This window comes from Furipterus horrens, unplaced genomic scaffold, assembly GCF_987537825.1.
Source record: "Furipterus horrens unplaced genomic scaffold, mFurHor1.1.pri manual_scaffold_12, whole genome shotgun sequence".
NCBI classification, from domain to species: Eukaryota; Metazoa; Chordata; class Mammalia; order Chiroptera; family Furipteridae; genus Furipterus; species Furipterus horrens.
Genome location: NW_028327182.1, coordinates 50,961,988 through 50,985,318, shown reverse-complemented (window position 1 = coordinate 50,985,318; position 23,331 = coordinate 50,961,988). Strand labels below are relative to the sequence as shown.

The 23,331-nt window shown below is 37.7% G+C and overlaps 2 protein-coding genes and 1 pseudogene across 2 annotated transcripts in view; all 3 read right to left on the bottom strand.

Annotated features, from left to right (window-relative positions):
* PHF11 (PHD finger protein 11) overlaps nt 1-12,131 on the bottom strand; it is a 43,669-nt gene extending 31,538 nt beyond the window's left edge. Inside the window, 3 exon segments of the mRNA XM_090258802.1 lie at nt 846-956; nt 1,772-1,974; nt 11,851-12,131. Of these exon segments, the coding sequence (XP_090114928.1) occupies nt 846-956; nt 1,772-1,774 (114 nt within the window). The 5' untranslated portion in view covers nt 1,775-1,974; nt 11,851-12,131.
* A 667-nt stretch (nt 12,132-12,798) lies between these two features.
* Nucleotides 12,799-23,331, bottom strand: part of SETDB2 (SET domain bifurcated histone lysine methyltransferase 2) — a 78,735-nt gene continuing 68,202 nt past the window's right edge. The window contains exons 10-14 of the mRNA XM_090258801.1: nt 23,104-23,203; nt 19,685-19,778; nt 16,893-17,230; nt 13,867-13,955; nt 12,799-13,252 (exon numbers count right to left, since the gene is read on the bottom strand). Coding sequence (XP_090114927.1) covers nt 13,135-13,252; nt 13,867-13,955; nt 16,893-17,230; nt 19,685-19,778; nt 23,104-23,203 — 739 coding nt within the window. The 3' untranslated portion in view covers nt 12,799-13,134. The remainder of the gene's footprint in view (nt 13,253-13,866; nt 13,956-16,892; nt 17,231-19,684; nt 19,779-23,103; nt 23,204-23,331) is intronic.
* Nucleotides 14,346-15,507, bottom strand: LOC149996178 (small nuclear ribonucleoprotein G pseudogene; annotated as a pseudogene).

The following is a 23,331-nucleotide window of genomic DNA, read 5'->3' as shown; positions in this document are numbered from 1 at the left end:
AAACCTACAACCACGATTACTCAATCCAGCAAAGCTGTCATTCAGAATAGAAGGGCAGAGAAAGTGCTTCCAGGACAAAGTAAAACTGAAGGAGTTCATCAGATCCAAAACACTGTTATATGAAATGTTAAAGGGACTTGTTTAGGAGAAAGAGGATCAAAATTATGAACATTAAAATGAAAACTTGCCCTGGCTGGTGTGGCTCAGTGGATTGAGCGCCAGCCTGTGAACCAAAATGTTGCGGGTTCAATTCCCAGTCAGGGCACATGCCTGGGTTGCAGGCTAGATCCCCAGTTGGGGGTGTGTGAGAGGCAACTACACATTGATGTTTCTCCCCCTCTCTCTAAAAATAAATAAATAAAATCTTCGGAAAACAAAATTACACACTTAAAAAAAAACCCTAAATAAATCCTAATTAAAAAAAAGAAAACTATATCACAACAACCAAAAACAGAAGCTAGGCAATGGAAACAAAGGTAAACTAGTAGACAATGAGAGTTGGAAAAGAATTATAAGTATGGGGAACACTTTGGAGGGAGGTCACCTGAGAGGGGGAAGGGGGGAAAGGGAGGGAGATGGTACTGGAATTAAGAAGCATAGTAGGAAGGAGTGGAGTAGATAGGAAGACGTTGAAAAGAACTATATGCACAACCAATGGGAATGGACTAAGGTGGGGGGACAACTGGAGAAGGGGGTCACTGTGTGGAGGGGAACAAAGGGAAAAGAAATTGGGACAACTATAACAGCACAATCAATAAAGAATATTAAAAAAAAAAATGTACCATTTTTTTTCTATTTTGACATGTCCTTTCCTAAAAGAACTCATGTGTTTTCAAGTAACTTACCAAACAATTTTCGTGAGCAGCTATATTCTCTGATCTTGCAAAGTACAGGACACTACACTCAAGGTCTTTGGGGCAAAGTGCACATGTCCTTTTCTCCATCTTTTCTGCAACCTGAAAGACACCCATAAGTAAAATCCCTGATGAGAAATGGAAAAGTGGAATTTCTTGATCTCAATAAAACCTCCACTAGTCTTGAAGCAGAAAGAAGACACTTGTTTTTATGAGAGATTTTCAACTCCCAGGGAAAAAGAAATCATGACCCAAGTGGAAAAGCAACTTACACAGCATTTTATAATGGCTGAATTATAGAAAACATTAAAGAATTCACTTTAAATGTCTAAACATGAAAAACCTTTATTAAAGTACATAAGCAGGAATTTAAAGACAAAGTTTTCAAAACATCGCCTTCCCCATAGTAAGCGCTCAATAATTATTATTGTCATTACAAATCATCAAAAAAACAATGATGTATTCAGGAAATAGTTGGCCACCTGTAAAGAAAATTTTCTATGTCATACAATAGTCAAAAATAAATAATGGGTGACTTAAACAAGTAAATGAGCAATACACCTTAATTTAAATGTGCTTTAATCTACCATCATAAAAAGTTAAAATAGAAAGATACATGAAGATAGAAAATTTATTTTATTTTATTTTAAAAAAGAGAGGAATAAAAGAAAGGAAGAAACCTAAGAGGAGAAGCAGGAAGAAAAGGGAGAAGGCAGAGAGGAAGGAAAAAGCCAGTTCTTCCCAATATCCTATCTGGCCTGTCACCGAGAGGTAACCTTCTCTGACCTATGAGTTTGCTATTAATTTGGCCATAAGTACACATTTAACAGTTCTTTGCCCTTTCCAATGCTCATTCTCTTATTCATTCGGTTTTATCAGAAAACATTTTAATTTTAGTTCTAAAACAAGAATCTTACCATTTAATGGTGAAAATTTTAAATTTAGACGAGGTTAATCACCTAAGTGGTTCCTAAAAGTTCTTTTTCAAAACTCAGAAGTGTTAGATCTTTTGATCTCTCTTAAATTAGATCTTGTATTTCACAAAGTCAGAAGACTGCATTTTGGAGCTAGCATTTATTTCACATAATGCTGAGTTTCTTCTTTAATTAATTTCTGTTTCCTGAAACATAATTCAAATCAGAAATGTGAGTCTTGGGTGTACTTGAAAAGTTTCTAAGAGCCTCATTAAAAAAAGCAAAAAGAAACAGGTGAAATTAATTTTAATTCAACCAACTACATCCAAAATATTATCCTTTCAACATTTAATCAATATAAAAAATTAATTCATTGTTTTGTTCTGAGTCTTGAAACCCAGTATGTTTTGCGTTTACACATCTCAGTTGGGTGAATCACATTTTAAGTGCTCAACAGCCATATGTGCTAAGTGGGTCCTGTACCAAATAGTAAAGCTGAGGATATAAAGAAATATGGAAAAGAATTGTTGTCTACAAGAAGCTTACAAAATAAATAGGAGACCAAAAGGCAATTAGGAAAATAAAATAACAATAAATACTGCAAAGTAATAGAACTTCTGAGTGGGAAACATAATACATGCTATGGATATAGGGGATGAAGTGCTCCCTGTGGAATGGAGTCTCATCAAGGACATGGGTGTTGAGCAGGTACAACCTGGAGACTGGCTTGGGGATGAAAGGGACTTTGCAGACAAAAACAGTGAAGTGGGATAAAGCCAAGAGTGAAGTCTGACTGGAATACTGAAAACTAGCTGGACTGAAAATAGGAACCTGTGATAAGGAAGCTGGAAAATAATTTGAAAGATGGTGAAAGGCTGCTAGAAAAGATTTTTGAGCAGGGAAATAACATGATGAATGAGTTGTTCTAAGCTCAATTTCAATATATGAAAAATTGTCTGGCTAGGAAGGCTGAACATTACAATGCTGTCAATTCTACCTTAGGTTAATATCATTTCAACTTAAATCCCAAAAAGGTTACTTTAAAGAACTTGGAAAAAAAGATTATTTGTAAGAATAAGTGGGCATGGACATAGAAGAAAACTTTGAAAAAAAATAATAAAAGAGAGGATATCTGCCTACCTGATTTAACAATATATAAAGGCACAGCTAGGACAGAAGATTAAATGACCACATCAAAAGAAAAAACACGAAGTACAGAGAAAAGTGAGAAGTGGATTGTAATCTATAATTACAAATTCAGTATACTGTAGAGTAACCCTGCATTTCTCCTCTGGCACTGATGTCCTTAGCTCATTCTTTTGCTATTCACTGTTTTCTTATTGATTTATCATGAATTCAGGATATTAACCTTTTCTTAGTCATATGTTGTCTTTCAACTTTGTTTATAATGTTCTTTGATATACAGAATGTTTACATGCTTTTATTTGATGAAATTATAGCAATCTTTTATTTTACAGTTTCTGGTCCTAAGGGGGATATAGCTTGGGAAACACCTCTATTATACTCTAGAATTTTAATTTATTTTTCACATTAAAATATAAATATGAACTTATTTTATTGTAAAGAATGAGAGTGCTAACTTATTTTCATAATGGTTAAATACTGATTTAAAATCTCCTTTTCATATATTTAATTTTTACATACATTTGGGCTTGTTCCATTGCCTGCCACTTTCTCCAACAATACCATACTTTACAATTTTCAGCACTTTAGGGTATATTTTAAATCTGACAACACAAAGCCCCCATCCTACGATGAAAATGAGAAAAAAATCCTAACATTTTATTCACTTGAGGTCCAAAGTCTACTTTGACAGAATACCATATTCTTATTTATGTAAAGCATGGGCCAAAAAAAGTGTCAAATAATTAAATTACTAGTGATAAAACACCCTAATAAAATAATCTGATAATGTTTGACAGAATATGCAACACCCCTTGTACAAGGGCTAGACATTTTCCCACAGTATTAGTTACCCTTTCCTGTGCAAAGCTGGACCTTCAGGCAGGTGTGCTGCATGAAGCTGAGCTGTCAGGCCTCTGATAACTGAGCACGGCCCCCTGTGCTTACTTTGGGGATTCTGTGCCTGTCTGTTCTGTATTCCCAAGTTCACAAGCTCCTTGGGTCTTGGTACCTGGGAATACAGGGGTGGTAGAAACACTGCTCCCTGACTTGCAGTTTGTTTTCAGTGCTGATGGACAGAAACCCTAATGGTTTTTTCCTGCTAAAACATCCCCTCATCATAGTTTCCTAAAAGATCTTGGCTCTTCTAACTTGTTTATTCTTCTGAAGTATATACACATCTCTGTCTAGTTGGGGGAGTCACATTAGAGGCTTTACATAGACAGGCATCCCTCACTTATCTCAATTCTTGCTATGTATTACCTGGAACTCATGGACCAAATACACTTGGATAACTTGATATCCCTCACCATCTGAACTCAGAAACTATATATATAAAGAATAAAAACTCAGACATGTACCATGAGGGCTGGGACATTTTGAGCAAGAGTTCATTGATCTCCATCAGTAGCAAGGAAGATCGGCAGGACTTCTCAGGGTCCTTCTACTGGGTTTAGCAAGCCTGAGGACTCACAAAAACTGACCTGACAAAAATTCTCAAAAATGACACTGGTAACCAAGAAGGGTTCTACAGAATGAAGCCAAAGAAAAGTTACAAGCGAGCAACATATGAACTATGACTATGAGAGACCAACACATCAAATCTTTGTCTCTCACCCAGCTCCACCCAGAGAGGAATTGCTAAAGCCATGGCCTTGGCAGGGACGTCAGGGGTGTCTTCCCAATGCTCCTCTCCCCAGAGATGGTCTAAAGCCCACCAGACAAGGGCAATCCATCGAGAAGACAGAATCTGGGGTAGCCATTCATTCTACCACTAAAGAAATGAGTGAAACTGATAGAATGAGATTCACTAAAACTGTAATTCCATTTATAATCCCCTTCAAGTAGAGTATGATCTGTGTTGTGAACTGGCAACCAATTCATGGTGATGGCTTGGAAATTTCTTCCTCTTTTTCTCCTATGATCAACAGTTTTTATTGCAGTTTATTATCTTAGTTCTTTCATTATAAATCAGATGTGTAGGATAAGTCAGCTTTATCATGGAATCCACTGACAGCATACTTCAATTGGATGAAGACCAAACCAGAAGAGTAGACAATACCCAGAGGCTCAGTAAAGAACTTGGAAAATGAATGGTTCTATCACATTGTCTCTAGATGACATGACTTTATATAACTTTGGAAGAAGTGTGACTGAATCTGTATGTGGGATAGTCAGAATGCATTGCTGGGAACAGCTTTAGAATGTATAAACAGGAGTGCTTTTGCTTCAGCAGCACATATGCGCAAGTATGACAAACAAATTTGTGAAGCGTTCCATATTTTTTGTAAATAGATTAAATGCTCCAATCAAAAGACATAGGGTAGTAGAATGGATTAGAAAGCATGACCCACATATATGCTGTCTCCAAGAGACTCACCTCAGAACAAAAGATCTACATAGACTGAAAGTGAAGTGATGGGAAAATATATTTCAAGCAAATAGACATTAAAAAAAAAAGAAAGCTGGAGTAGTAATACTTATATCAGACAAAATATATTTCACAAAAAAGGCCATAAAAAAAGACAAAGAAGGACATTTCATAATACTTAAGGAAAAAATCCATCAGGAACATATAACTCTTGTAAACATATAGACACCCAACACAGGAGCACACAAATATATACGGAAAATCTTGGAGGGCTTCAAGAAGGATATCGACAGCAACACACTCATAGTAGGGAACTTTAACATCCCATTGTCAACAAGGCTAGTTCTTCCAGGAAAAGAATCAACAAGGATATTGTGGCATTAAACAACATTCTAAATCAAATGGGCTTAACGAATATATACAGAACCTTTCACCCCAAAGAAGCAAAATATACATTCCTTTCAAGTGCACATGAAACATATTCAAAGACAGACCACATGGCAGGACACTAAAACAAGCCTCAACAAATTCAAGAAAATTGAAATTATATCAAGTATCTTCTCAGATCACAATGACTTGAAACTAGAAAAAAACCTCAAGGAAAAAACTCAAAAACATGCAAATTCATGGACTGAATAACATGCTATTAAATAATGAATGGACTAACAAATGACATCAAAGAAGAAATCAAAAAGTTTCTGGAAACAAATGATAATAAACACATAACAGCCCAAAACCTGTGGGACACAGCAAAGTCAGTCCTGAGAAAGAAGTTCATAGCAATACAGGTCTATATGAAAAGGACAGAAGAATTTCAAATAAACAACCTAACACTACATCTACAAGAACTAGAGGAACAACAACAAAGCCCAGATTGAGTACAAGGAAGGAAATAATCAAGATCAGAGCAGAATTAAATGACATAGACACTAAAGAACAATTGAAAGGATCAATAAATCCAGGAGCTGGTTCTTTGAAAGGATAAACAAAATCAACATGCCTTTAACCAGGCTCATCAAGGGGAAAAAAAAGAAAAGAGGACCCAAATAAATAAAATCAGAAATGAAAGAGGAGAAATTACAACCGAACAATATATACCAAGAAATCTGAGAACCTGGGTGAAATGGACAAATTTCAGGAAACATATAATCTTCCAAAAATGAATCAAGAAGAAGCAGAAAGCCTGAATAAACTGATAACAGCCAGTGAAACTGAAGCAGTAATCAAAAAACTCCCAGTACACAAAAGCCCCAACCAAATGGCTTCACAGGCGAATTTTACCAAACATTTAGGGAAGAACCAACTCCTAATTCTTCTTGAACTATTCCAAAAAATTCAAGAAAAGGGAAGACTCCTAAACTCTTTTTCTTATGAGGCTAGTTTTATCCTAATTCCAAAACAAGGTCAAGACATAAAAAAGAAAGAAAACTACAGGCCAATATCACCAATGAACTTAGATGCTAAAATCCTCAACAAAATATTGGCAAACTGGATCCAGCAATACATTAAAAAGATCATACACCATGATCAAATGGGCTTCATCCCTGGAATGCAAGGATGGTATAATATTCGCAAGCAAAAAACATAATACACCACATAAACAAAATTAAAGACAAAACCACATGACTATATTAATAGATGCCATAAAAGCATTTGATAAACTACAGTACCCATTTATGATAAAAACACTCAGCAAAGTGGGGAAAGAAGGAGCATACCTCAACATAATAAAGACCATATACAAGAAACCTGCAGTCACCATAATACTCAATGAAACCTGCAGCCACCATAATACTCAATGGGAAAAAACTAAAAGCTTTCCCCTTAAGATCAGGGACAGAACAAAATGTCCGCTCTCTCCAAATCTATTTAACATCCGTTTTGGAAGATCTAGCCACAGCACTCAGAAAAGAAAAAGAAATAAAAGGCATCCAAACTGGAAAGGAGGAAGTAAACCTCATTATTTGCAGGTGACATGATAGGGTACATAGAAAAATCCTACAGGCTCCATCAAAAAACTACCTGACCTAATGTGTGAATTTGGCAAAAGAGCGAGATACAAAGTCAATATTCAGAAATTGAAGGCATTTTGTACACCAACAATGAAATATCAGAAATTAGAAAAAAATATCCCATTTACTACAGCAATATGAAAAATAAAGTACCTAGGAATAAACTTAACCAAAGAGGTAAAAGACCTGTACTTGGAAAACTACAGAACACTGAAGAGAGAAATTAAGGAAAATACAAATAAATGGAAGCATATACCATGTTCATGGATTGTAAGAAGTAACATCATTAAAATGTCCATACTACCCAAACAATTTATAGATTCAATGCAATCCCTATTAAAATACCAATGACATATTTCACAGACCTTGAACAAATACTGCAAAAATTTATATGGAATCAAAAATGATCCCGAATAGCCACAGCAATCTTGAGAAAGAAGAACAAAGTAAGAGGCATCACAATACTTGATATCAAAGTATATTACAAGGCCACTGTAATCAAAACAATCTGATACTGGCATAAGAACAGATATAGAGATTAACAAAATAGAACAGAGAACCCAGAAATAAACCCAGGTCTCTGAGGTCAATTAATATTTGACAAGAGGAGGAGGAGCAGAAAATGGGGTAAAATAGCCTCTTCAACAAATGGTGTTGGGAGAACTAGACAGGGACATACAAAAAAATAAAACTAGACCACCAACTAACACCATACAGCAGAATAAACTCAGGATGGATAAAAACTTAAATGTAAGCTGTGACACCATAAAAGTCCTAGAGGAAAACATAGGCAGGAAAATTTCAGATGTCACATGTGGCAGTATTTTCACTGATATATCTCCTAAGGTAAGGGAAATAAAGGAAAGAATAAACAAATGGGACTACATCAAGCTAAAGAGTTTCTGCTCAGCAAAAGAAAACAGCAAGATGAAAAGGGAACCAACAGTATGGAAAAACATATTTGTCAATGATACCTCAAACCAGGGTTTGATCTCCAAAATATATAAAGAACTTATATGACTCAACACCACGAAGGCAGACAATCCAATTAAAAATTGGGTAAAAGATCTGAAAAGACACTTCTCCAAGGAGGGCATACAGAGGGCCCATAAGGCATATGAAAGGATGCTCAACATCACTAGCCATCAAAAAGATGCAAATTAAAACTGCAAGAAATACCACCTCACACCTGTCAGAATGGACACCATTAACAAATCAACAAACAACAATGGCTCTCAAGGATGTGGAGAAAAGGGGACCCTAGTGCACTGTTGGTGGGAATGCAGACTGGTGCAGCCACTGTGGAAAACAATATGCAATTTCCTCAAAAAAACTAAAAATGTAACTTCCTTTTTGTCCAGCAAGTCCACTGCTAGGTTTATATGCCAAGAATCCTGAAACACCGATTCAGAAGAACCTATACATCTGTATGTTCATAGCAGCACAATTTACAATAGCCAAACACTGGAAATAGCCTAAGTGCCCATCAGTGGATGAGTGGATCAAAAAACTATGGTACATCTACATGCTGGAATTCTATGCAGCAGAAAGAAAGAAGGAACTCCTGCCTTTTGCAACACATGCGTGGAACTGGAGAGTATTATGCTTAGCAAAATAAGCCAGGCAGTGAAAGACAAATACCATATGATCTCACTTAATACAGGAACCTAATGAACAAAACAAAGAAATGAGTGAAATAGAACCAGAGGAATGGAAACAAGGAACAGATTGACAATGACCAGAGGGAGGGGTGAGTGAGAGAAGGGGGGAAAGGGGAAGGGTCTAGTCAAGGAACCATATAAATGACCCCTGGACATGGACAACAGGGTGGGGACTGACTGTGGGTGCGGGGCAGGGGTGGGCAGGGCAGGGGAAAGCAATGGGGAAAAATGGGACAACTGTAATAGAACCATAAAAAAAGTTAAAAAAAGAATGTATAAACAGTAAAAAAAAAAAAAAAGAATGTGTTGTGGGAGAGGGAGAGTGGGCACCCAACGAGTAGGATGTTCAGTAACCTTCTTTAGGGTATCCAGCTAGCTCACACACATTTGTACTATGTGACTCCACTTCCCTAGGCAGAGCTGACAGTCCCAGAGGACCTACCTGGTCATCTCCCAGATATACAGAATTCAGAATAGATTTTAGTTCGAACTGGGTTGGTTTCTTGAAGGAGATGTAAAAACTGGGAAACTATGAAGATTGCTATCTTCTATCCCATTATCAGAAAAACTGGACCAAAGGAAGAGAAAACAAAGCAAACATGCTAAGAGATATAGATATAAGAGAGAAGAGAGTGCTGTCAAAGTTTATGATGGCTTCTCAGGTACTACTTCCTGGCCGTTTCTTTAAAGTGCTACAGGATCCATGCTCCTGGAACTTGTGAGCCTGGTCTCCCAATTTCCCAGTAACAAGCATCCCTTTTGCTTAAATTAGACCAAATTCTTTCTGTACTATTTGCAGCCAATAAGTCCTAATTAACTTCTGAAGTGCCTTGGCCTGTGTATAGGCACATATGTATGTGTATGTGTATGTGTATGCATATGTGTGTGCCCACATTTGTGTTTAAGAGAAAGAGTTCTGGCAGCAGTGTGGAAGGTGGACTGGCCTGCTCTCATTATCTTTCACTAATTCATTCTGATAATCTCATCTCCCAGCTTCTGCTTTCTCTATCATAACTCCACTCCATTCTTCTTCTTGTTGCCTGAGAGATCTATCTAAAATGTATATCTGCCCATGTTTCTCTCCTGATAAAGACCCTCTCAATCATTTATAAAACAGAAGCTCCTTAGTGGTACATACAAGCCCATTCATTCCTTCAACAAATACTTAATGAGAACCTTCTATGTACTTACTGTTCTAGGCACTAGAAATAAAGCAGAGAATAAGATGAGTTTCAACTCTCACAAAACTTACATTTTAGTAGTAGAGGCAATTGACACCCAGACTTCAGTTTTCTTTCAAGTGCTTTGGAAAAAAAAAAAAAAACAGCGCAATGAAAGGAGACAGAGTAATAATGGCTAGGTCCAGGTGTGTGTGTGTGTGGGGGGGGTGCTCTTTTAAATAGGATGGGCAGGCAGGGCTGTGGAGGATACCTTTGAGCAGAGACTTGAATAGGGTGCGGAAGTGAAAACAGGATGCAAATAGAAAGACCCTGAGGCAAGGAAAAGTTTGGGGGCTTAGAGGACCCATAAGTCAGTGAGAGGTGGCACAGCATCAACATAGGCAGAGATTGGATCAGATCAGGACATGGGGTGCACTATAAATCAGAGTAAAAGATTATTCTAAAAGTAATGAGAGACTATAGGAGGGCTTTGAGTAGGAGAATCACATTTGCTATTTTCTAAAGATCATTTTGGCTACTGTACAGGCAGGCCTGTCTTTATGAGAGGATAGAGTAGAAATCAGGAGACCCATTGGCCAGGCAGGAAGTGATGGTGGCTTGGGATTGGATGGTAGTAATGGAGGTGATGAGAAGCACTGAAGCTCCAGACATATTCTGAAGACAGAAGGAAAGAGGTTTTTGGATTGAGTAACTGGGTGAATGGAATGGGGAAGGCTGACTGAGCAGGTTCAGAGTATGTGGGTGTATGTGGGGGAACAAGAGTTCTCTGTAACACATGTAGTTTGAGGTCATTCCAGGCATTGATTAAAGTTGATTATATGATTCTGAAGTTTGGGGAAAAGGTCAGAATGGAACATCATCTCCAATAACTCATCTAGCACTCCGTTCATATACTAGCTGAATGAAATGGTTGCCACATATGGTATATTGTGGCTGATGCCTTTAGTCACATCACCACCTGTCTGGAACACCCTTTTAACCTTTCTACCTTTGACTGACTCACCCTTTAAAACTAAGATTCATGTCCTCGCCCCCAAAAAGCTTTCTGTGAACACTAGGCCGAGTTAGGAGCCCCTTGATTGTGCCTCTCTGGTACATACCAGGTCATATGCGACTTGGCCAGTAGATTCTCTAGGGCAGCATTGCCTATTCGTCCCCAGCACTTAGCCCCAGAACTTGGCACATGGTAGGAACTGTACAGCCACTCAGAAGACTGTTACCTCACTCATGGAGACAGCCGTTAAGGACTTGACCACTAAATGGAGGAGGGTATGGTTCCAAAAAGTTTCTCTGCAGAAACTTTCTAAACTGCTTCCTGAGATCTAGCCAACAACTTCTTCCAGGCACTTCTCAGGTGGGTAGAGCCATGCATGGAGACAAAACCCACTGGAGTTCATGTTGGCTTTTTGATGCCAATTTCCTTAACAGAGGAGGACAATAGCAATGGAAGTAGTGGGAGAGGTAAACGGAAGTTACACAAGCCACTGCGGAATTGCCCCAGGGTCACTGGAGGAGAACTTCTTAGAGCGAACTCTGGCGGACCACACAGCTGCTGAGCCAAGTCTGTCCAAGCGTCCTCGGTAGCTCCGGAGTTGGGGCCCAGTGCTCCAAGGGGCCGCGACCAGTGTGAGAAGATCCTAGGCCAAACCTGTCTTTGCTGGACCCCGCCAACCCGCAGTCCTGTCCCCTCCATCTGGCCCCGCGCGGTACTCACCTGTCGGGCAGAGTAAGGAGTCCGGTGCCTCAGACCAGCTAGCTTTGCAGGCCATCTCAGGCAAGGCCGGAGCCGGCGACCCCGGGTCCATGGCGGCGCGCTGCGCTCCCGCTTCCGGAAGTTCAGCAGCAGCCTTTCAATTTCGTACAATCCGCGAGACTACTTCCTCTGATGAGTGGTAAGCACCCAGCGAGAAGAGACGCCTCGTCGGATTTGCGGGTGGTGCTCTCTGCCAAACAGGAGTTCGCATATTCTCCAGATCCGAGTGAATTTTTTTTCCTAACTCGCCAGGTGCTACCCGCCCTCCCACCCTGTCCCCCTTCGCAAGGTAGCTGGAGCCTCTGTGTTCAGTTGGAGAAATGGCTGCTTTTCTGAGAGGTTCCCCGTTTCTTTTTAAAAAGTGTATATAACATCGAGTTTGTCCTGCATATGTAATCATAAACGGATGATGCAGAATTAACCAACCGTAATTCCAATTGCCAGTCGCAAGCCTTTATTTAGCACCCATGGGGTACACAGCAGCATACAAGAGGAGGTTTTCATTGCATGTTAGTATTTATGTAGAGAACATAAATGCATATAATTAAATTACAATTGAAAAATAAGTTCTGGAAAAGCACATAATGGTAGTTTGCTAACTAAAAAAAAAAAAAAAAAGTTCTCACCCTGGCCAGGTGGCTCAGTTGGTTGGGGCATCTATACACCAAAAAGTTTGCAGGTTCTATCCCCTGTCAGGGTACACACCTAGGTTGCCCTTCAATCCCAGGCAGGCACCTGAAATAACCAATTGAAGGTTCTCTCCCCACCCCCCCTTCCTCTCTTTCTAAAATCAGTAACAAAATACCCACCTTATGGCTCATAATGGTAAATTATTTGCCAAGAATTAAACATAAATAAATTTTGTAAAGTCATGAAATGTGGCCCTTTGGGTCCATGAACTCAAATAAAAACAAGAACAATTATTCTATGTGACATTTGTTTCTCTTTATAGTTTACAAATAAGTTACAAATTGTGTAGTAGTATTTCATATAAAATATATACCTCCATGCTACTCATGTAGTCAAATAGCGGTAAGAATAAAGAGATACCTTAAGTATATGAAAATGTCCTTATTTTGTTCCTAGAATTTCTAAGTCACACAAATAAACCCCCTGACAAGAGTATACTGAGAGGAATTCTCTTGATGGTCACAAACTAAATTCCACTGACAACTGAATATTCTTTTGCATGGACCTAATTTCAGCTTTATAAGCTGATTTCATGAACAAGCATTAGCTACAGATTTATAATATTTTTTTCCTACATTTATTAACCCCACATTGGCAGAAGATTTCTTTTTCAGGCATAGTCCCAGCTTCATAACCATAATCCCATGTTAGTTCTGTCCTTGCTTTCACATACCTAGAAAGTAGAAATTTAAAAATAATGATAAATTACTGAATGAACCAAAATTGACTATATCAATTTTCATATTAACATCATTAATCATCCTTAAAAATACAGTTTACTCTCTCTGATAACCACCAAGTAAGTATGCTCTTTCATTAAAAGAATAACCACTTGAGGTTTTATTTCAAATCTACTAAAATCCTAAGAAGAAGTCTGTCACTATCCATTATGAGTAAGGAAGTGTGTTTAGAGAATAGAACCCAGTGATGTGATGAGGCCTGCCGTGTGGTAGGTGGGGATAGTTCTGACTTAATGAAGATGCAGTGGTCTGCATCATTTATCCCCTGAATTGAATTGGGTGAGAACTCCCATTCTTAGCTCTTTCAAATATTAATTCTAAGAGGAAATATGAATTGAAATTTCAGCTGTTTAAAATTTTGTTGAAGAGAAACAGTTTGCAATAACTGAATATTCTGGGGTACCAGGTATTAGGCGTTATAGCACATATCTTTTCATATTTTTCTTTTTTTTTGCTCCCATCCTGTCTCGCTGTGTCATTTCTTTTTTTCTTCTATTGTTATTTTTAAAGTGACAATTTCAAAATTAAATCACAAAAAATTTCAAACCTGTTGGTGAAGAATGCCACCAATGGAAAATTCCTGTTATGTGTTTCTACAAAAACATTCTGTACCAAAAGATTTGGGCAACAACTATGCTGTTAAAAAAAATTAAAACAGAGGTTAGAAATAACAAAGTTTGATGTATTATTCTTTGAAGAATTAGAATACCATTGTTTCCAACATATATCACTTATTTTTGTTTCTTTCCCTTTTTTTGTTGACTAATATGTAAAATATTATAGCTCACTATAATCCTGCCAATAGTGGTAATTCACTCGGAAAAGCTTGTGCTGACACTCTTACATTTTTGCTGGTAGAAATGCAAAATGGTATAAACCCCTATAAAAGATAATTTATTAAGATTAATGTCATAAATGCATTTATCTTTTGATTTGGCAATCCCATATCTGGTAATGTATTCTACAGATACATCTGCACATGTATCTATGTGTAAGATTATTCACTGAGCATTGTTTTTAACAGTAAAAATATGGAAACAAACTAAGACTATCTAAAGAGATTTGGTTAAATAAACTGTGGTATATCAACACAATGGAATTCTATGCATCTATAAACAAAAACAAACAAATAAAAATAAGGAGCTCTCTCTGCATCCTGATACAGAAAGATCTCCAGGGTATATTGTTAATTTCAAAAACACGGTATAGGTTAGTGACTACAATATGCTGTCTTCTATGTAAGAACACATATTTATACTTACCTGTATTTGCATAAAGAAACACATAAGAATACACAAAAAAGTAATAAAATTATTTTACTATAGAAGGTGGAATGGGGGCAGGGTAAATGGCAGTATAGTACTTCTCAAGGTATGTTTCTTTTTGTAACAAACCAGAAGAGTTTAATATGAAGACCACATACAATTTGAGTTTTACATCATAATCAAAACAGGCCCTTTGGAAAGGGGACATGTGTAAGCAACTCATTTTCCTGAACATAACCCTTATTTAACTTGTTCCAAGGACTCTACACATGATGATACTATTTCCTCCTATTACCACCATTCTGATATTGTTCTATTGCCCACCAGCTGCCATCTCCACACATTCATAAAAGAATCAGATCCCCACAATATTCCTTGAACATGTGGGCCAGCATTTAATTTCAATGATAATAACTTCCCATCCATACATTTTTTAATTGGGGCCTATGAAGTTTACTCATGGTGCTTTCTTGGCAGGCTTAGAGCTACCCTGAAACAGAATTCTGTTTAGCTATATGTTTATACTCTACATGTCTTATTATCTTATTTCAATTTTTAAATCACGTAAATGTATTATCTGTGTAGAAAAATTAAAGACAGAGAGAGAGAGAGGAAAAGAAAGAAAGGAACTTTTTTTCCCCCTAATGTGCTGATTGGGAGAGGTGAAACCAACCCAACTGTGCTGGTGCAGCCATCACTCAACATAACTGATGGGAAATAAAGCCATAACAGTCCTTTGCTGGTGATCCTTCTTTAATGGATTTCCTGACACAATTGGCAAGAGTGTAAAAGTAGTCAAAGTGGAATAGAGAATAGCAGTTGGGGGACAAAGAAAGGGAAAAGAGGATTTCATTCCCTGTTAACCAAGTAGTCTCCTAATTAGGAGAGAGAAAAAGAAATAAGCCAAATTAGCAGAATCACCTAGCAAGTAAAAAGCTCTGATTTTAAAGATTTTTGTACTTAAGAATATTTTTCTTCTGATGACAGCTGAATTACATGTAAAATTTTCACTGCACAAAAATTTAAAACCATTGAAATGTTACTTTTTAAGAAGTACCAAGCTTACTTTAAATGTGTCAAAAGGAATGCTTTTGAGAATCATGGGCCATTTATGCTTCCCTTCCTTCACCTTTATTTCAATGGAAAAGTCAAAGCTGCCCATCCCACTAATTTCACTAATCCCACTAATAAAGAAGAAAAAGAGCTCTGATACAGAAAAAGAGAGTAATTAAGGTCTTATGCAGGGGTCAGTGTGCACTAGTGGACCTTTCCAAATGATGTGCAGAGGGGATCAAAGTCGTTTTCCTCGTTCCATGACTCCTTTTCCCTCTCTTGGATATGATAAGCAAAGACAAAGTGGAGCCCAGAGATCAGGGAGGCATACAGTAGGGCCTGGCTCAGCTCTCAATCAGATGGTTCAGGGCTTTTGCATGGCCCAATTCACCAAAGACAGGAGAGACTATATAAACTAGGGGATTAGAGGTTGAAAGGGATTTTTTTTCCCTATAGGATTCCTGGGACCATACATTCTTTGATAATCATGTCTGATGGTAGGAGGCAGGGTAGGATAAAAGTCTAATGGGAAAGACACAAAGTAATGTCAATTAAATCTTACACAGGAGATATGACAAATAATACAAATTATATCTTATCATGAAGGTAACAGGAGTTTTAATTGTCAATTAACCTTAAAATCAGAGGAATCCATAAGTATATCTCTATATAAACAAAAATAAATTTTATTAGATATATTACACATAAATGAAAAATGAGTATAGTTTGGGAATAAAAAAGGGAGAACAGTTAAATGCAATATTCTGATAAATGCACTGGTTTTCTACCGTAAGCCACTAAATCACACAAAACTTACTAAAAGTAAGTAAAACATAAATATCTCCAACTGATTTTTTTTTTTTTAATTAAAGGCATCTCTGAATAACATCTATGTTACTATACGACTCAAAAGATTTTTTTGGAAGTAACAAATCTTGAAAATCTTTCAATAAATGTAAATAATTTTCTTACATAATATTTATATCATTTTCTTAAGCAAATGTTTACTATGTGCTAGGTACTATTTAAGCACTATATACAATATATTTAATTAATTTAATCCTATGAGTCAGTAATTATCATCATCCCAATATTATAGGGTCCAAAATAAGGTATGAGGTCAAGTAACATGCACAAGGTCATATAAGTGGAAAAAATTGATATCCTGATCAAGGTAGTTTGGCATTAGAATTTGTTATCCATATTTTCTTTATAATTTTGTTAAGAAGCACAGAAAAAAAGCCCATATACTCACATTAAGAAAACGGCCCACATTTCCTTCTTTTGTAGCATCCAATAAAAACACACTTCCTTTATTGAATTTTAGAGAGTCAGATGAAGCATTCTTGGTTTCACTTAGCAACTCTTTACCAAAAAAAACCTTCTGGTTTTGACATGCTGGAGATTTTTTCTCTTGGAGCTTTAGTATTTGAACCTCAAACTCCTTCATAATATTCTGATTATCCAATGTGGTCACTTGGTTATATCTGCCCCCCGGTGAAGTTTCTTCTCTACATTTAGTTACATCTATCACATCTGATTCAATCAGGAGTTTGTCTTCAGAATCTTCAACTTGATTTGAGCTTGCATCCACTATTAAACATTTTGGAAGCAATTGTCAGGAAATATACTTGGCTGAGCAATATTGCTGAGATTAACAAAACTAATTAAATGCTAGTTGCTTTATCACTAATCCTTACAATATGTTATGTCAAGATAGACAGTTCTCCAATTTTATTTATGAAAATTCTGAGCCTCTGAGGGATTAAGGGATTCACCTGACCCATAATAATAAAGAGAAATGGGGTCACAAACCCAGAAATGTTATTATCACATAACAATGCCTTTTAATGAATCTACATGTTGCTTCCTGTTACCATATTTAATCTCTCCTCTTCACAAACTGATTTACCTCTCTTCAACTCTGGAATCTGAATTTAAGTATATTCTAAATAGCTGTAACAGTGGTGTGTAGGGAACACTCCAGGCCTTTAAGACACCAGTGAAGCCTGAAAAGACCCTTTGGAAGTCATCCTCTGCAATAACTCCATTGCTATAGGCTTTGAACACATTAGTCTTGGTGTTTTTTCTAAATGACAATTCAATAATCACACTTTTAGAAACAATAATACCTTAGAAGAACATGAACTACTTAATCATTTTTAGAAATTTTTTTAGAATGTTCAAAAGTAAGAATGCATGTCAAATGAAATAAGTAAAATCATTTATTTTTATAAAGCCTTGTGCCACCTCAGTGGCATAAAGAAATTATACTTCTCTAAAATCAATGTTCTTGATTTAAGCATTACTATTACAGGCTGCTGTTCCTACATATACTCATATTTTAATCATAGATTACTTGTGAGCCTTAAGAACCCTATATACATTGCAATAGCAATGAAAATGGCAAAAGAACCAAAGCAACAGTACTCATTACAGTTCACATGCATTAAAATGGTGAAGGAAATCAGAATATGTAATCCCAAAATATGCCTTTTTGACTTATTCATTTAATTAGCATATGAGGAAAAGCTTTCTGCCTCCCCCTATCTGCCTAAAAGCAGGACATAAATTTACAAAGGTATCCCTTCCCCTACCAAAAAGGAAAAAAGTTAATCACCAGAGAACTCGAGACCTTTATCATCCTGGAAACTGAACCAGAGAAATCTACATAAAAACTTTACTAACTGGCCTATATCTACCATTGGTTTCCCCTCTGTGAATGATGTGGGCATTGTGATGTAATGTCAGGCTACTTGAACCATTCATGGCTACTAAGTGACTAATGGGCAAGTATCAGATACAGTGTGGACACCCTAGATAAAGGAATGATTCATGTCCTGGGTGATATGGAATGGGATAGCGTAAGATTTCATAATGCTAACTCAGAATGGCATGCAACTTAAAACTTATGAATTGGAATGTGAAACAGTGGATAAGGAGGACTACTGTCCTCCGAAGTGTTACATGTACACACACATGGTAATAGTAATATAGAGTAATAGACTTCTGTTCATTTTGTCAGCCTAATTTACAGGGTCTCAGTCAGACTACATAAGACAGGCAGTGGAAGAGATTTTTTTTCTCTCCTACAATTGTGAATTAATTATAATACATAAATGCCTTTTCTTCAAGGAGGCTCTTTCAATCTCCATCCTCTCAGACCAGGTAGGGAATTGGAAGTGCAGGTATAAGGAAGCTCAAAGGGAGAAGTAATGGCTGATCAGTTCTTCAAAAATGATCATCTCTCAGCAATGTCTCCTCACTAAGGGATATATTGAAATGCAAAAATACCAAAGCCCAGGTTTGTCAAGTTGTAATGTTAACTATGGCAGGACTGGTAACATTGAAATACAAGCACTCGGGATAGCAATATTTTCACTTTTTGCTGAGCATCCCCAGCAGCAGCATTGGCTGAAATATTGCAGGAGAATGCTGTGTGTTTATTTTTAAAGGAGCCCCAAACAAAGAGTTAGGAAATGGCTGCTTTGAACAATGCTTTCATAGATAACACCATGGACAATGTAGACTAAGAGATGTCCACCCCACTCCTTCCTGCTATATGTCAGATCACTAGTGGTATCTAGATGAAGGGTAAGCAAACTTGCATAAGGGGCTAAATAGCAAATATTTTAGGCTTGCTTTTGGCCATATGGTCTCTGTCATGATTATTTAGCTCTGCTACTACAGTGTTAAAAGTTAAATATGTAAATAAATGAGTGTGGCTATATTTCAATAAAACTTTATTTATAGACACATGATAATTTCATATAATTTTCATGTGTCATCAAATATTATTCATCTCATTTTTATCAGTTTTTTAAAAAGGTAAAAAATCATCTTAGCTCATGGTGGGTCATATATAAACATGAAGTAGTCTAGATCTGGCCCACAAACCATAGTTTGCCAGTGTCTGATTTAGACAAGTATTAGCTTTGGTAATGAATGCAGTATGTTTGTTTTGGAGTCTGAGAAAATAAACCACAGATACTGAGCAAGACAGACAAAAAGGCAAAAGAGGAAGGCACAGACTTAAACAAAGCCTACTTTCCATCTCCTCGGCTTTAGAGGTCAGATGTACTTGAATTGGTTCAAATCCATCATTACCTTCAGAAGTGACAGATGCTGAGGAAGCAAAGTCCTTAAAAGAAAACAAAGAAGATGTTACTTTTTAGGTCAGGAAAAAAATTTAATTTAGCAGTTAGGCCTCTTTCATCAAGTGTCAATCTTCATAAGCTGTAGCTATTGCATTAGTTTTGAAAGCCTCAAAGCTGATATCATAAGGAAACTTAGGAGTGATGGAGTCATTTTGGATGTGTTCTACTTGTAGGCATGTTAATAAGCTACAGGTATAAAGGCTATAAAAACAGTCAAGTTGTTCTTTAGGCATCAAAATTTAAAATAAAATTCAAAAACATCTGTAGCCCTCAATTCTGATACCAGACTATGAATTTGGCTTCAAGTATAAGGTATACAAAGATAAAAACATCCTGGCTAGTTTCTACTTCCAAAAAAAAGGTTAAAGAAGGTACCCTTTTTTTTTTTTAGATTTTATTTATTTAGTTTTAGAAAGAGGGAAAGAGAGAGAGAGAGGGAGAAACAGATTGGTTGCCTCTCACACACACCCAATTGAGGACCTGGCTGCAACCTAGGCTTGTGCCCTGACTGGGGAAATCAAACAGGCAACCTTACAGTTCACAGGCCTGCACTCTACCCACTAAGCCACAACAGCCAGGGCAGATGTTGCCTATCTTCATACACTGTAGACACTACAGTAACTTAAAATGATAATAACTTTTCAAAAGAGTTATCTGCTAAACACAAGGCATGGCATTCAACTAACTGCTCAGGAAATGTTGACCATTATTCTTATTCAAGTACTTAAATGGTCAACATTTATTGAGCACTTTCTGAGTGTCAGCATGGTACAACAGGTTTCTGAGTGACACTTAAGACACTATTACCCTCATTTATCAGATAAAGAAATGTGGACAAGGAGATGTCACCTAGCTAGTAAGCAGCAGAGCTGAAGGTCAAACCCAGGTCTGTGTGACACTATGGTCCAATCTTTTCATAATTAGGTGATATTGAGGAAGTTCCTGCTCTAGGTTAGTAGGCAGAAGGTGAAACCCAGGGCAGAGTTTTTATTTTTCATCAAAGCCCTAATGTGAACTATCATTATGTCTGCCTCTCTTCTTTTCCCTGAATCTTTCTCTCCTTGTAAATTACAGTCTCTGACTAGTTATTCTTTTCAGTTCAGATTGAAAAATGTACATTCAGAAGCTATCATGTAAAATGTTGCTTTCTGGATGGCTTTTCATTAGGTTGCAGCTCTTCTTTTTCATGCATCTCACAACCTAAATTACTCCATCCTCTTTCTTAATATTTTCCTTATTCCTATCAACTCAAACACTTTAGCTTCTACAAATTCTCAACTGGATAGCTCTCAGTGTCAGTGGAACACACTATCAGATCATGACCAATATTCTCCTTAAAAATCTAAGTTTGGGGAGACTTCCGGCCAAGATGGAGGCTTAGACGGACACGCTAGGTCTCCCTCTACAACCAGATAGGAATACAACTACTTCAAAACAAAGGATAACTAGAAATTCCAGAAAATAAAGCTACACGGAAGCCCAACACATGAAGTTATAAACCAGCGGTGCCATTTGGGCAGGTAAGAGTTAAAGAAGGCAAAGCTGTCTGCGGAGCGGCGGCGGGGGCGGGGCGGCGAAAAAGCCCGGAGGCTTGGCGCGACTCCAATCAAGCCCCTGCCGGTGCGCGACTCCGGGCGCTGGGGAGAGCAGTCGCAGCATCGCCTTGAACAGTGAGGCCCAGGGGCGCGGGAGGACGGATCCCGGTCTCCTAGCGGAATAACTGTGTGTATCCATTTTGGACCCCCGCCCCCAAAGAAAGAAAGCACCACAGGGCTGCGAAATAGGTCGCAGACAGGCGCCGGGCGCTGACTTGTGACGCCAAAGGGCGCCGGTCGCTGGGTCATTACGAGTACACAGGCACCGCCCCCGACAGCCAGCCCAGGAAAACAAAACGCATCTGTCAAAATGAGGCAGACAACTATAGAGATCCCGGTGGTGCAGCTCACCAGGCAGCAGATAGAGAACCTGACAGATGAACAGATAAGAAACCTGTCAGAGGCTCAGTTCTGGGCCATTGTTATCAGGTGGCTTACAGAATTCACAAAAGAGCAGGAAAAAGATATGAAAGAAGCGAAAAACTTTCATAACGAAAGGAACAAAACCATGTACGAGACAGATGGTGAGGAATCCAGAGTTCATTTCAACAAACTGGAATATGGAGAAGGAAGAAGCAGTCAACCAATGCAGCGAGAGGAAATAGGAAGCAACAATGAGACGATCAGAAACCTCTGGGACAGCTATAAAAGGCCCAACATAAGAATCATTGGTTTGCCAGAGAATGAGGAAGATGAACTAGAACTTGAAAAATTGAGTGAAAACATAATAAAGGAGAACTTCCCAGACTTGGGGAAGGGAATAGACCTGCAGGTCCAGGAAGCAAGGAGAGTTCCCAAGAGACTGGACCCAGGGAGAACCACCCCAAGACACATTATAATCAAAATGTCAAAAATTAAAGATAAAGAGAGAATCTTAAAAGCAGCAAGAGAGAAGAAAAGAATTATGTACAAAGGGGTCCCAATTAGACTATCAGCTGACTTCTCAAGGGAAACCCTACAAGCAAGAAGGAACTGGCAAGAAATATTCAAAGTAATGAAAATCCAAAACCTACAACCACGAATACTCTATCCAGCGAAATTGTCATTCAGAATAGAAGGACAGAGAAAGTGTTTCCAGGACAAAATAAAACTGAAAGAGTTCATTAGATCCAAACCACTGTTATATGAGAAGTTAAAGGGACTGGTTTAAATAACAGAAGATAGGGAGATGAAACAAAGGCAAACGAAACAGGCAACGAGAGTGGAAAAGGAACTGTGGGTAAGGGAAGCATAGTGGGGGGAGGTCAACAGGGAGGGGGAGTGGGGAGAGGGAGGGAGATGATATAGGAATTGGGGATCATGGTAGGAGGGAATGGAATAGACAGAGGTTGGGAGGAACTGTATGCACAACTAATGGACATAATCTAAAAGGGGGGGACAACTGGAGGGAGGGGGCCACCGGGTGGAGGGGAGCAGAGGGAAGGGAAATTGGCACAAATGTAATATTTTAATCAATAAAACACATTAAATCTGAAAAAAAAAAAAAAAAAAAAAAAAAAAAAAAATCTAAGTTTGGAAACATGCCAACCACCAAGGAGGATACTAAGTAAATAAACCATGGTCATTAACATTCCAACAGTATACCAATTCCAAAACAGTGAAAGAAATCCTCCACATTAAGTAGTACAAACAATATGAATTAAGTAAATGACAGAAAGGTGAAATAATAGTTAATGTTCTCAGAAGGGCTCCATCCACATTTCACAGTTTTTACCATCTTTTTCCCATCAGGTTGAATAATGGCTATCTCGGTCTTCGGAGTTCTGATGGCTGAATGATACCAAATTCTTGACCTATTGTTAAATTTCATATCTCTGAAAAGAAAAAAAAAGTTATTCTCTTTACTAGACCTTGAAATATAGATAATATAAACGTTACAGAAATATCCATTAGAAATTAATCTAAGTATTAACATCTATGCCTGACCTTAACCAGAAAAAGA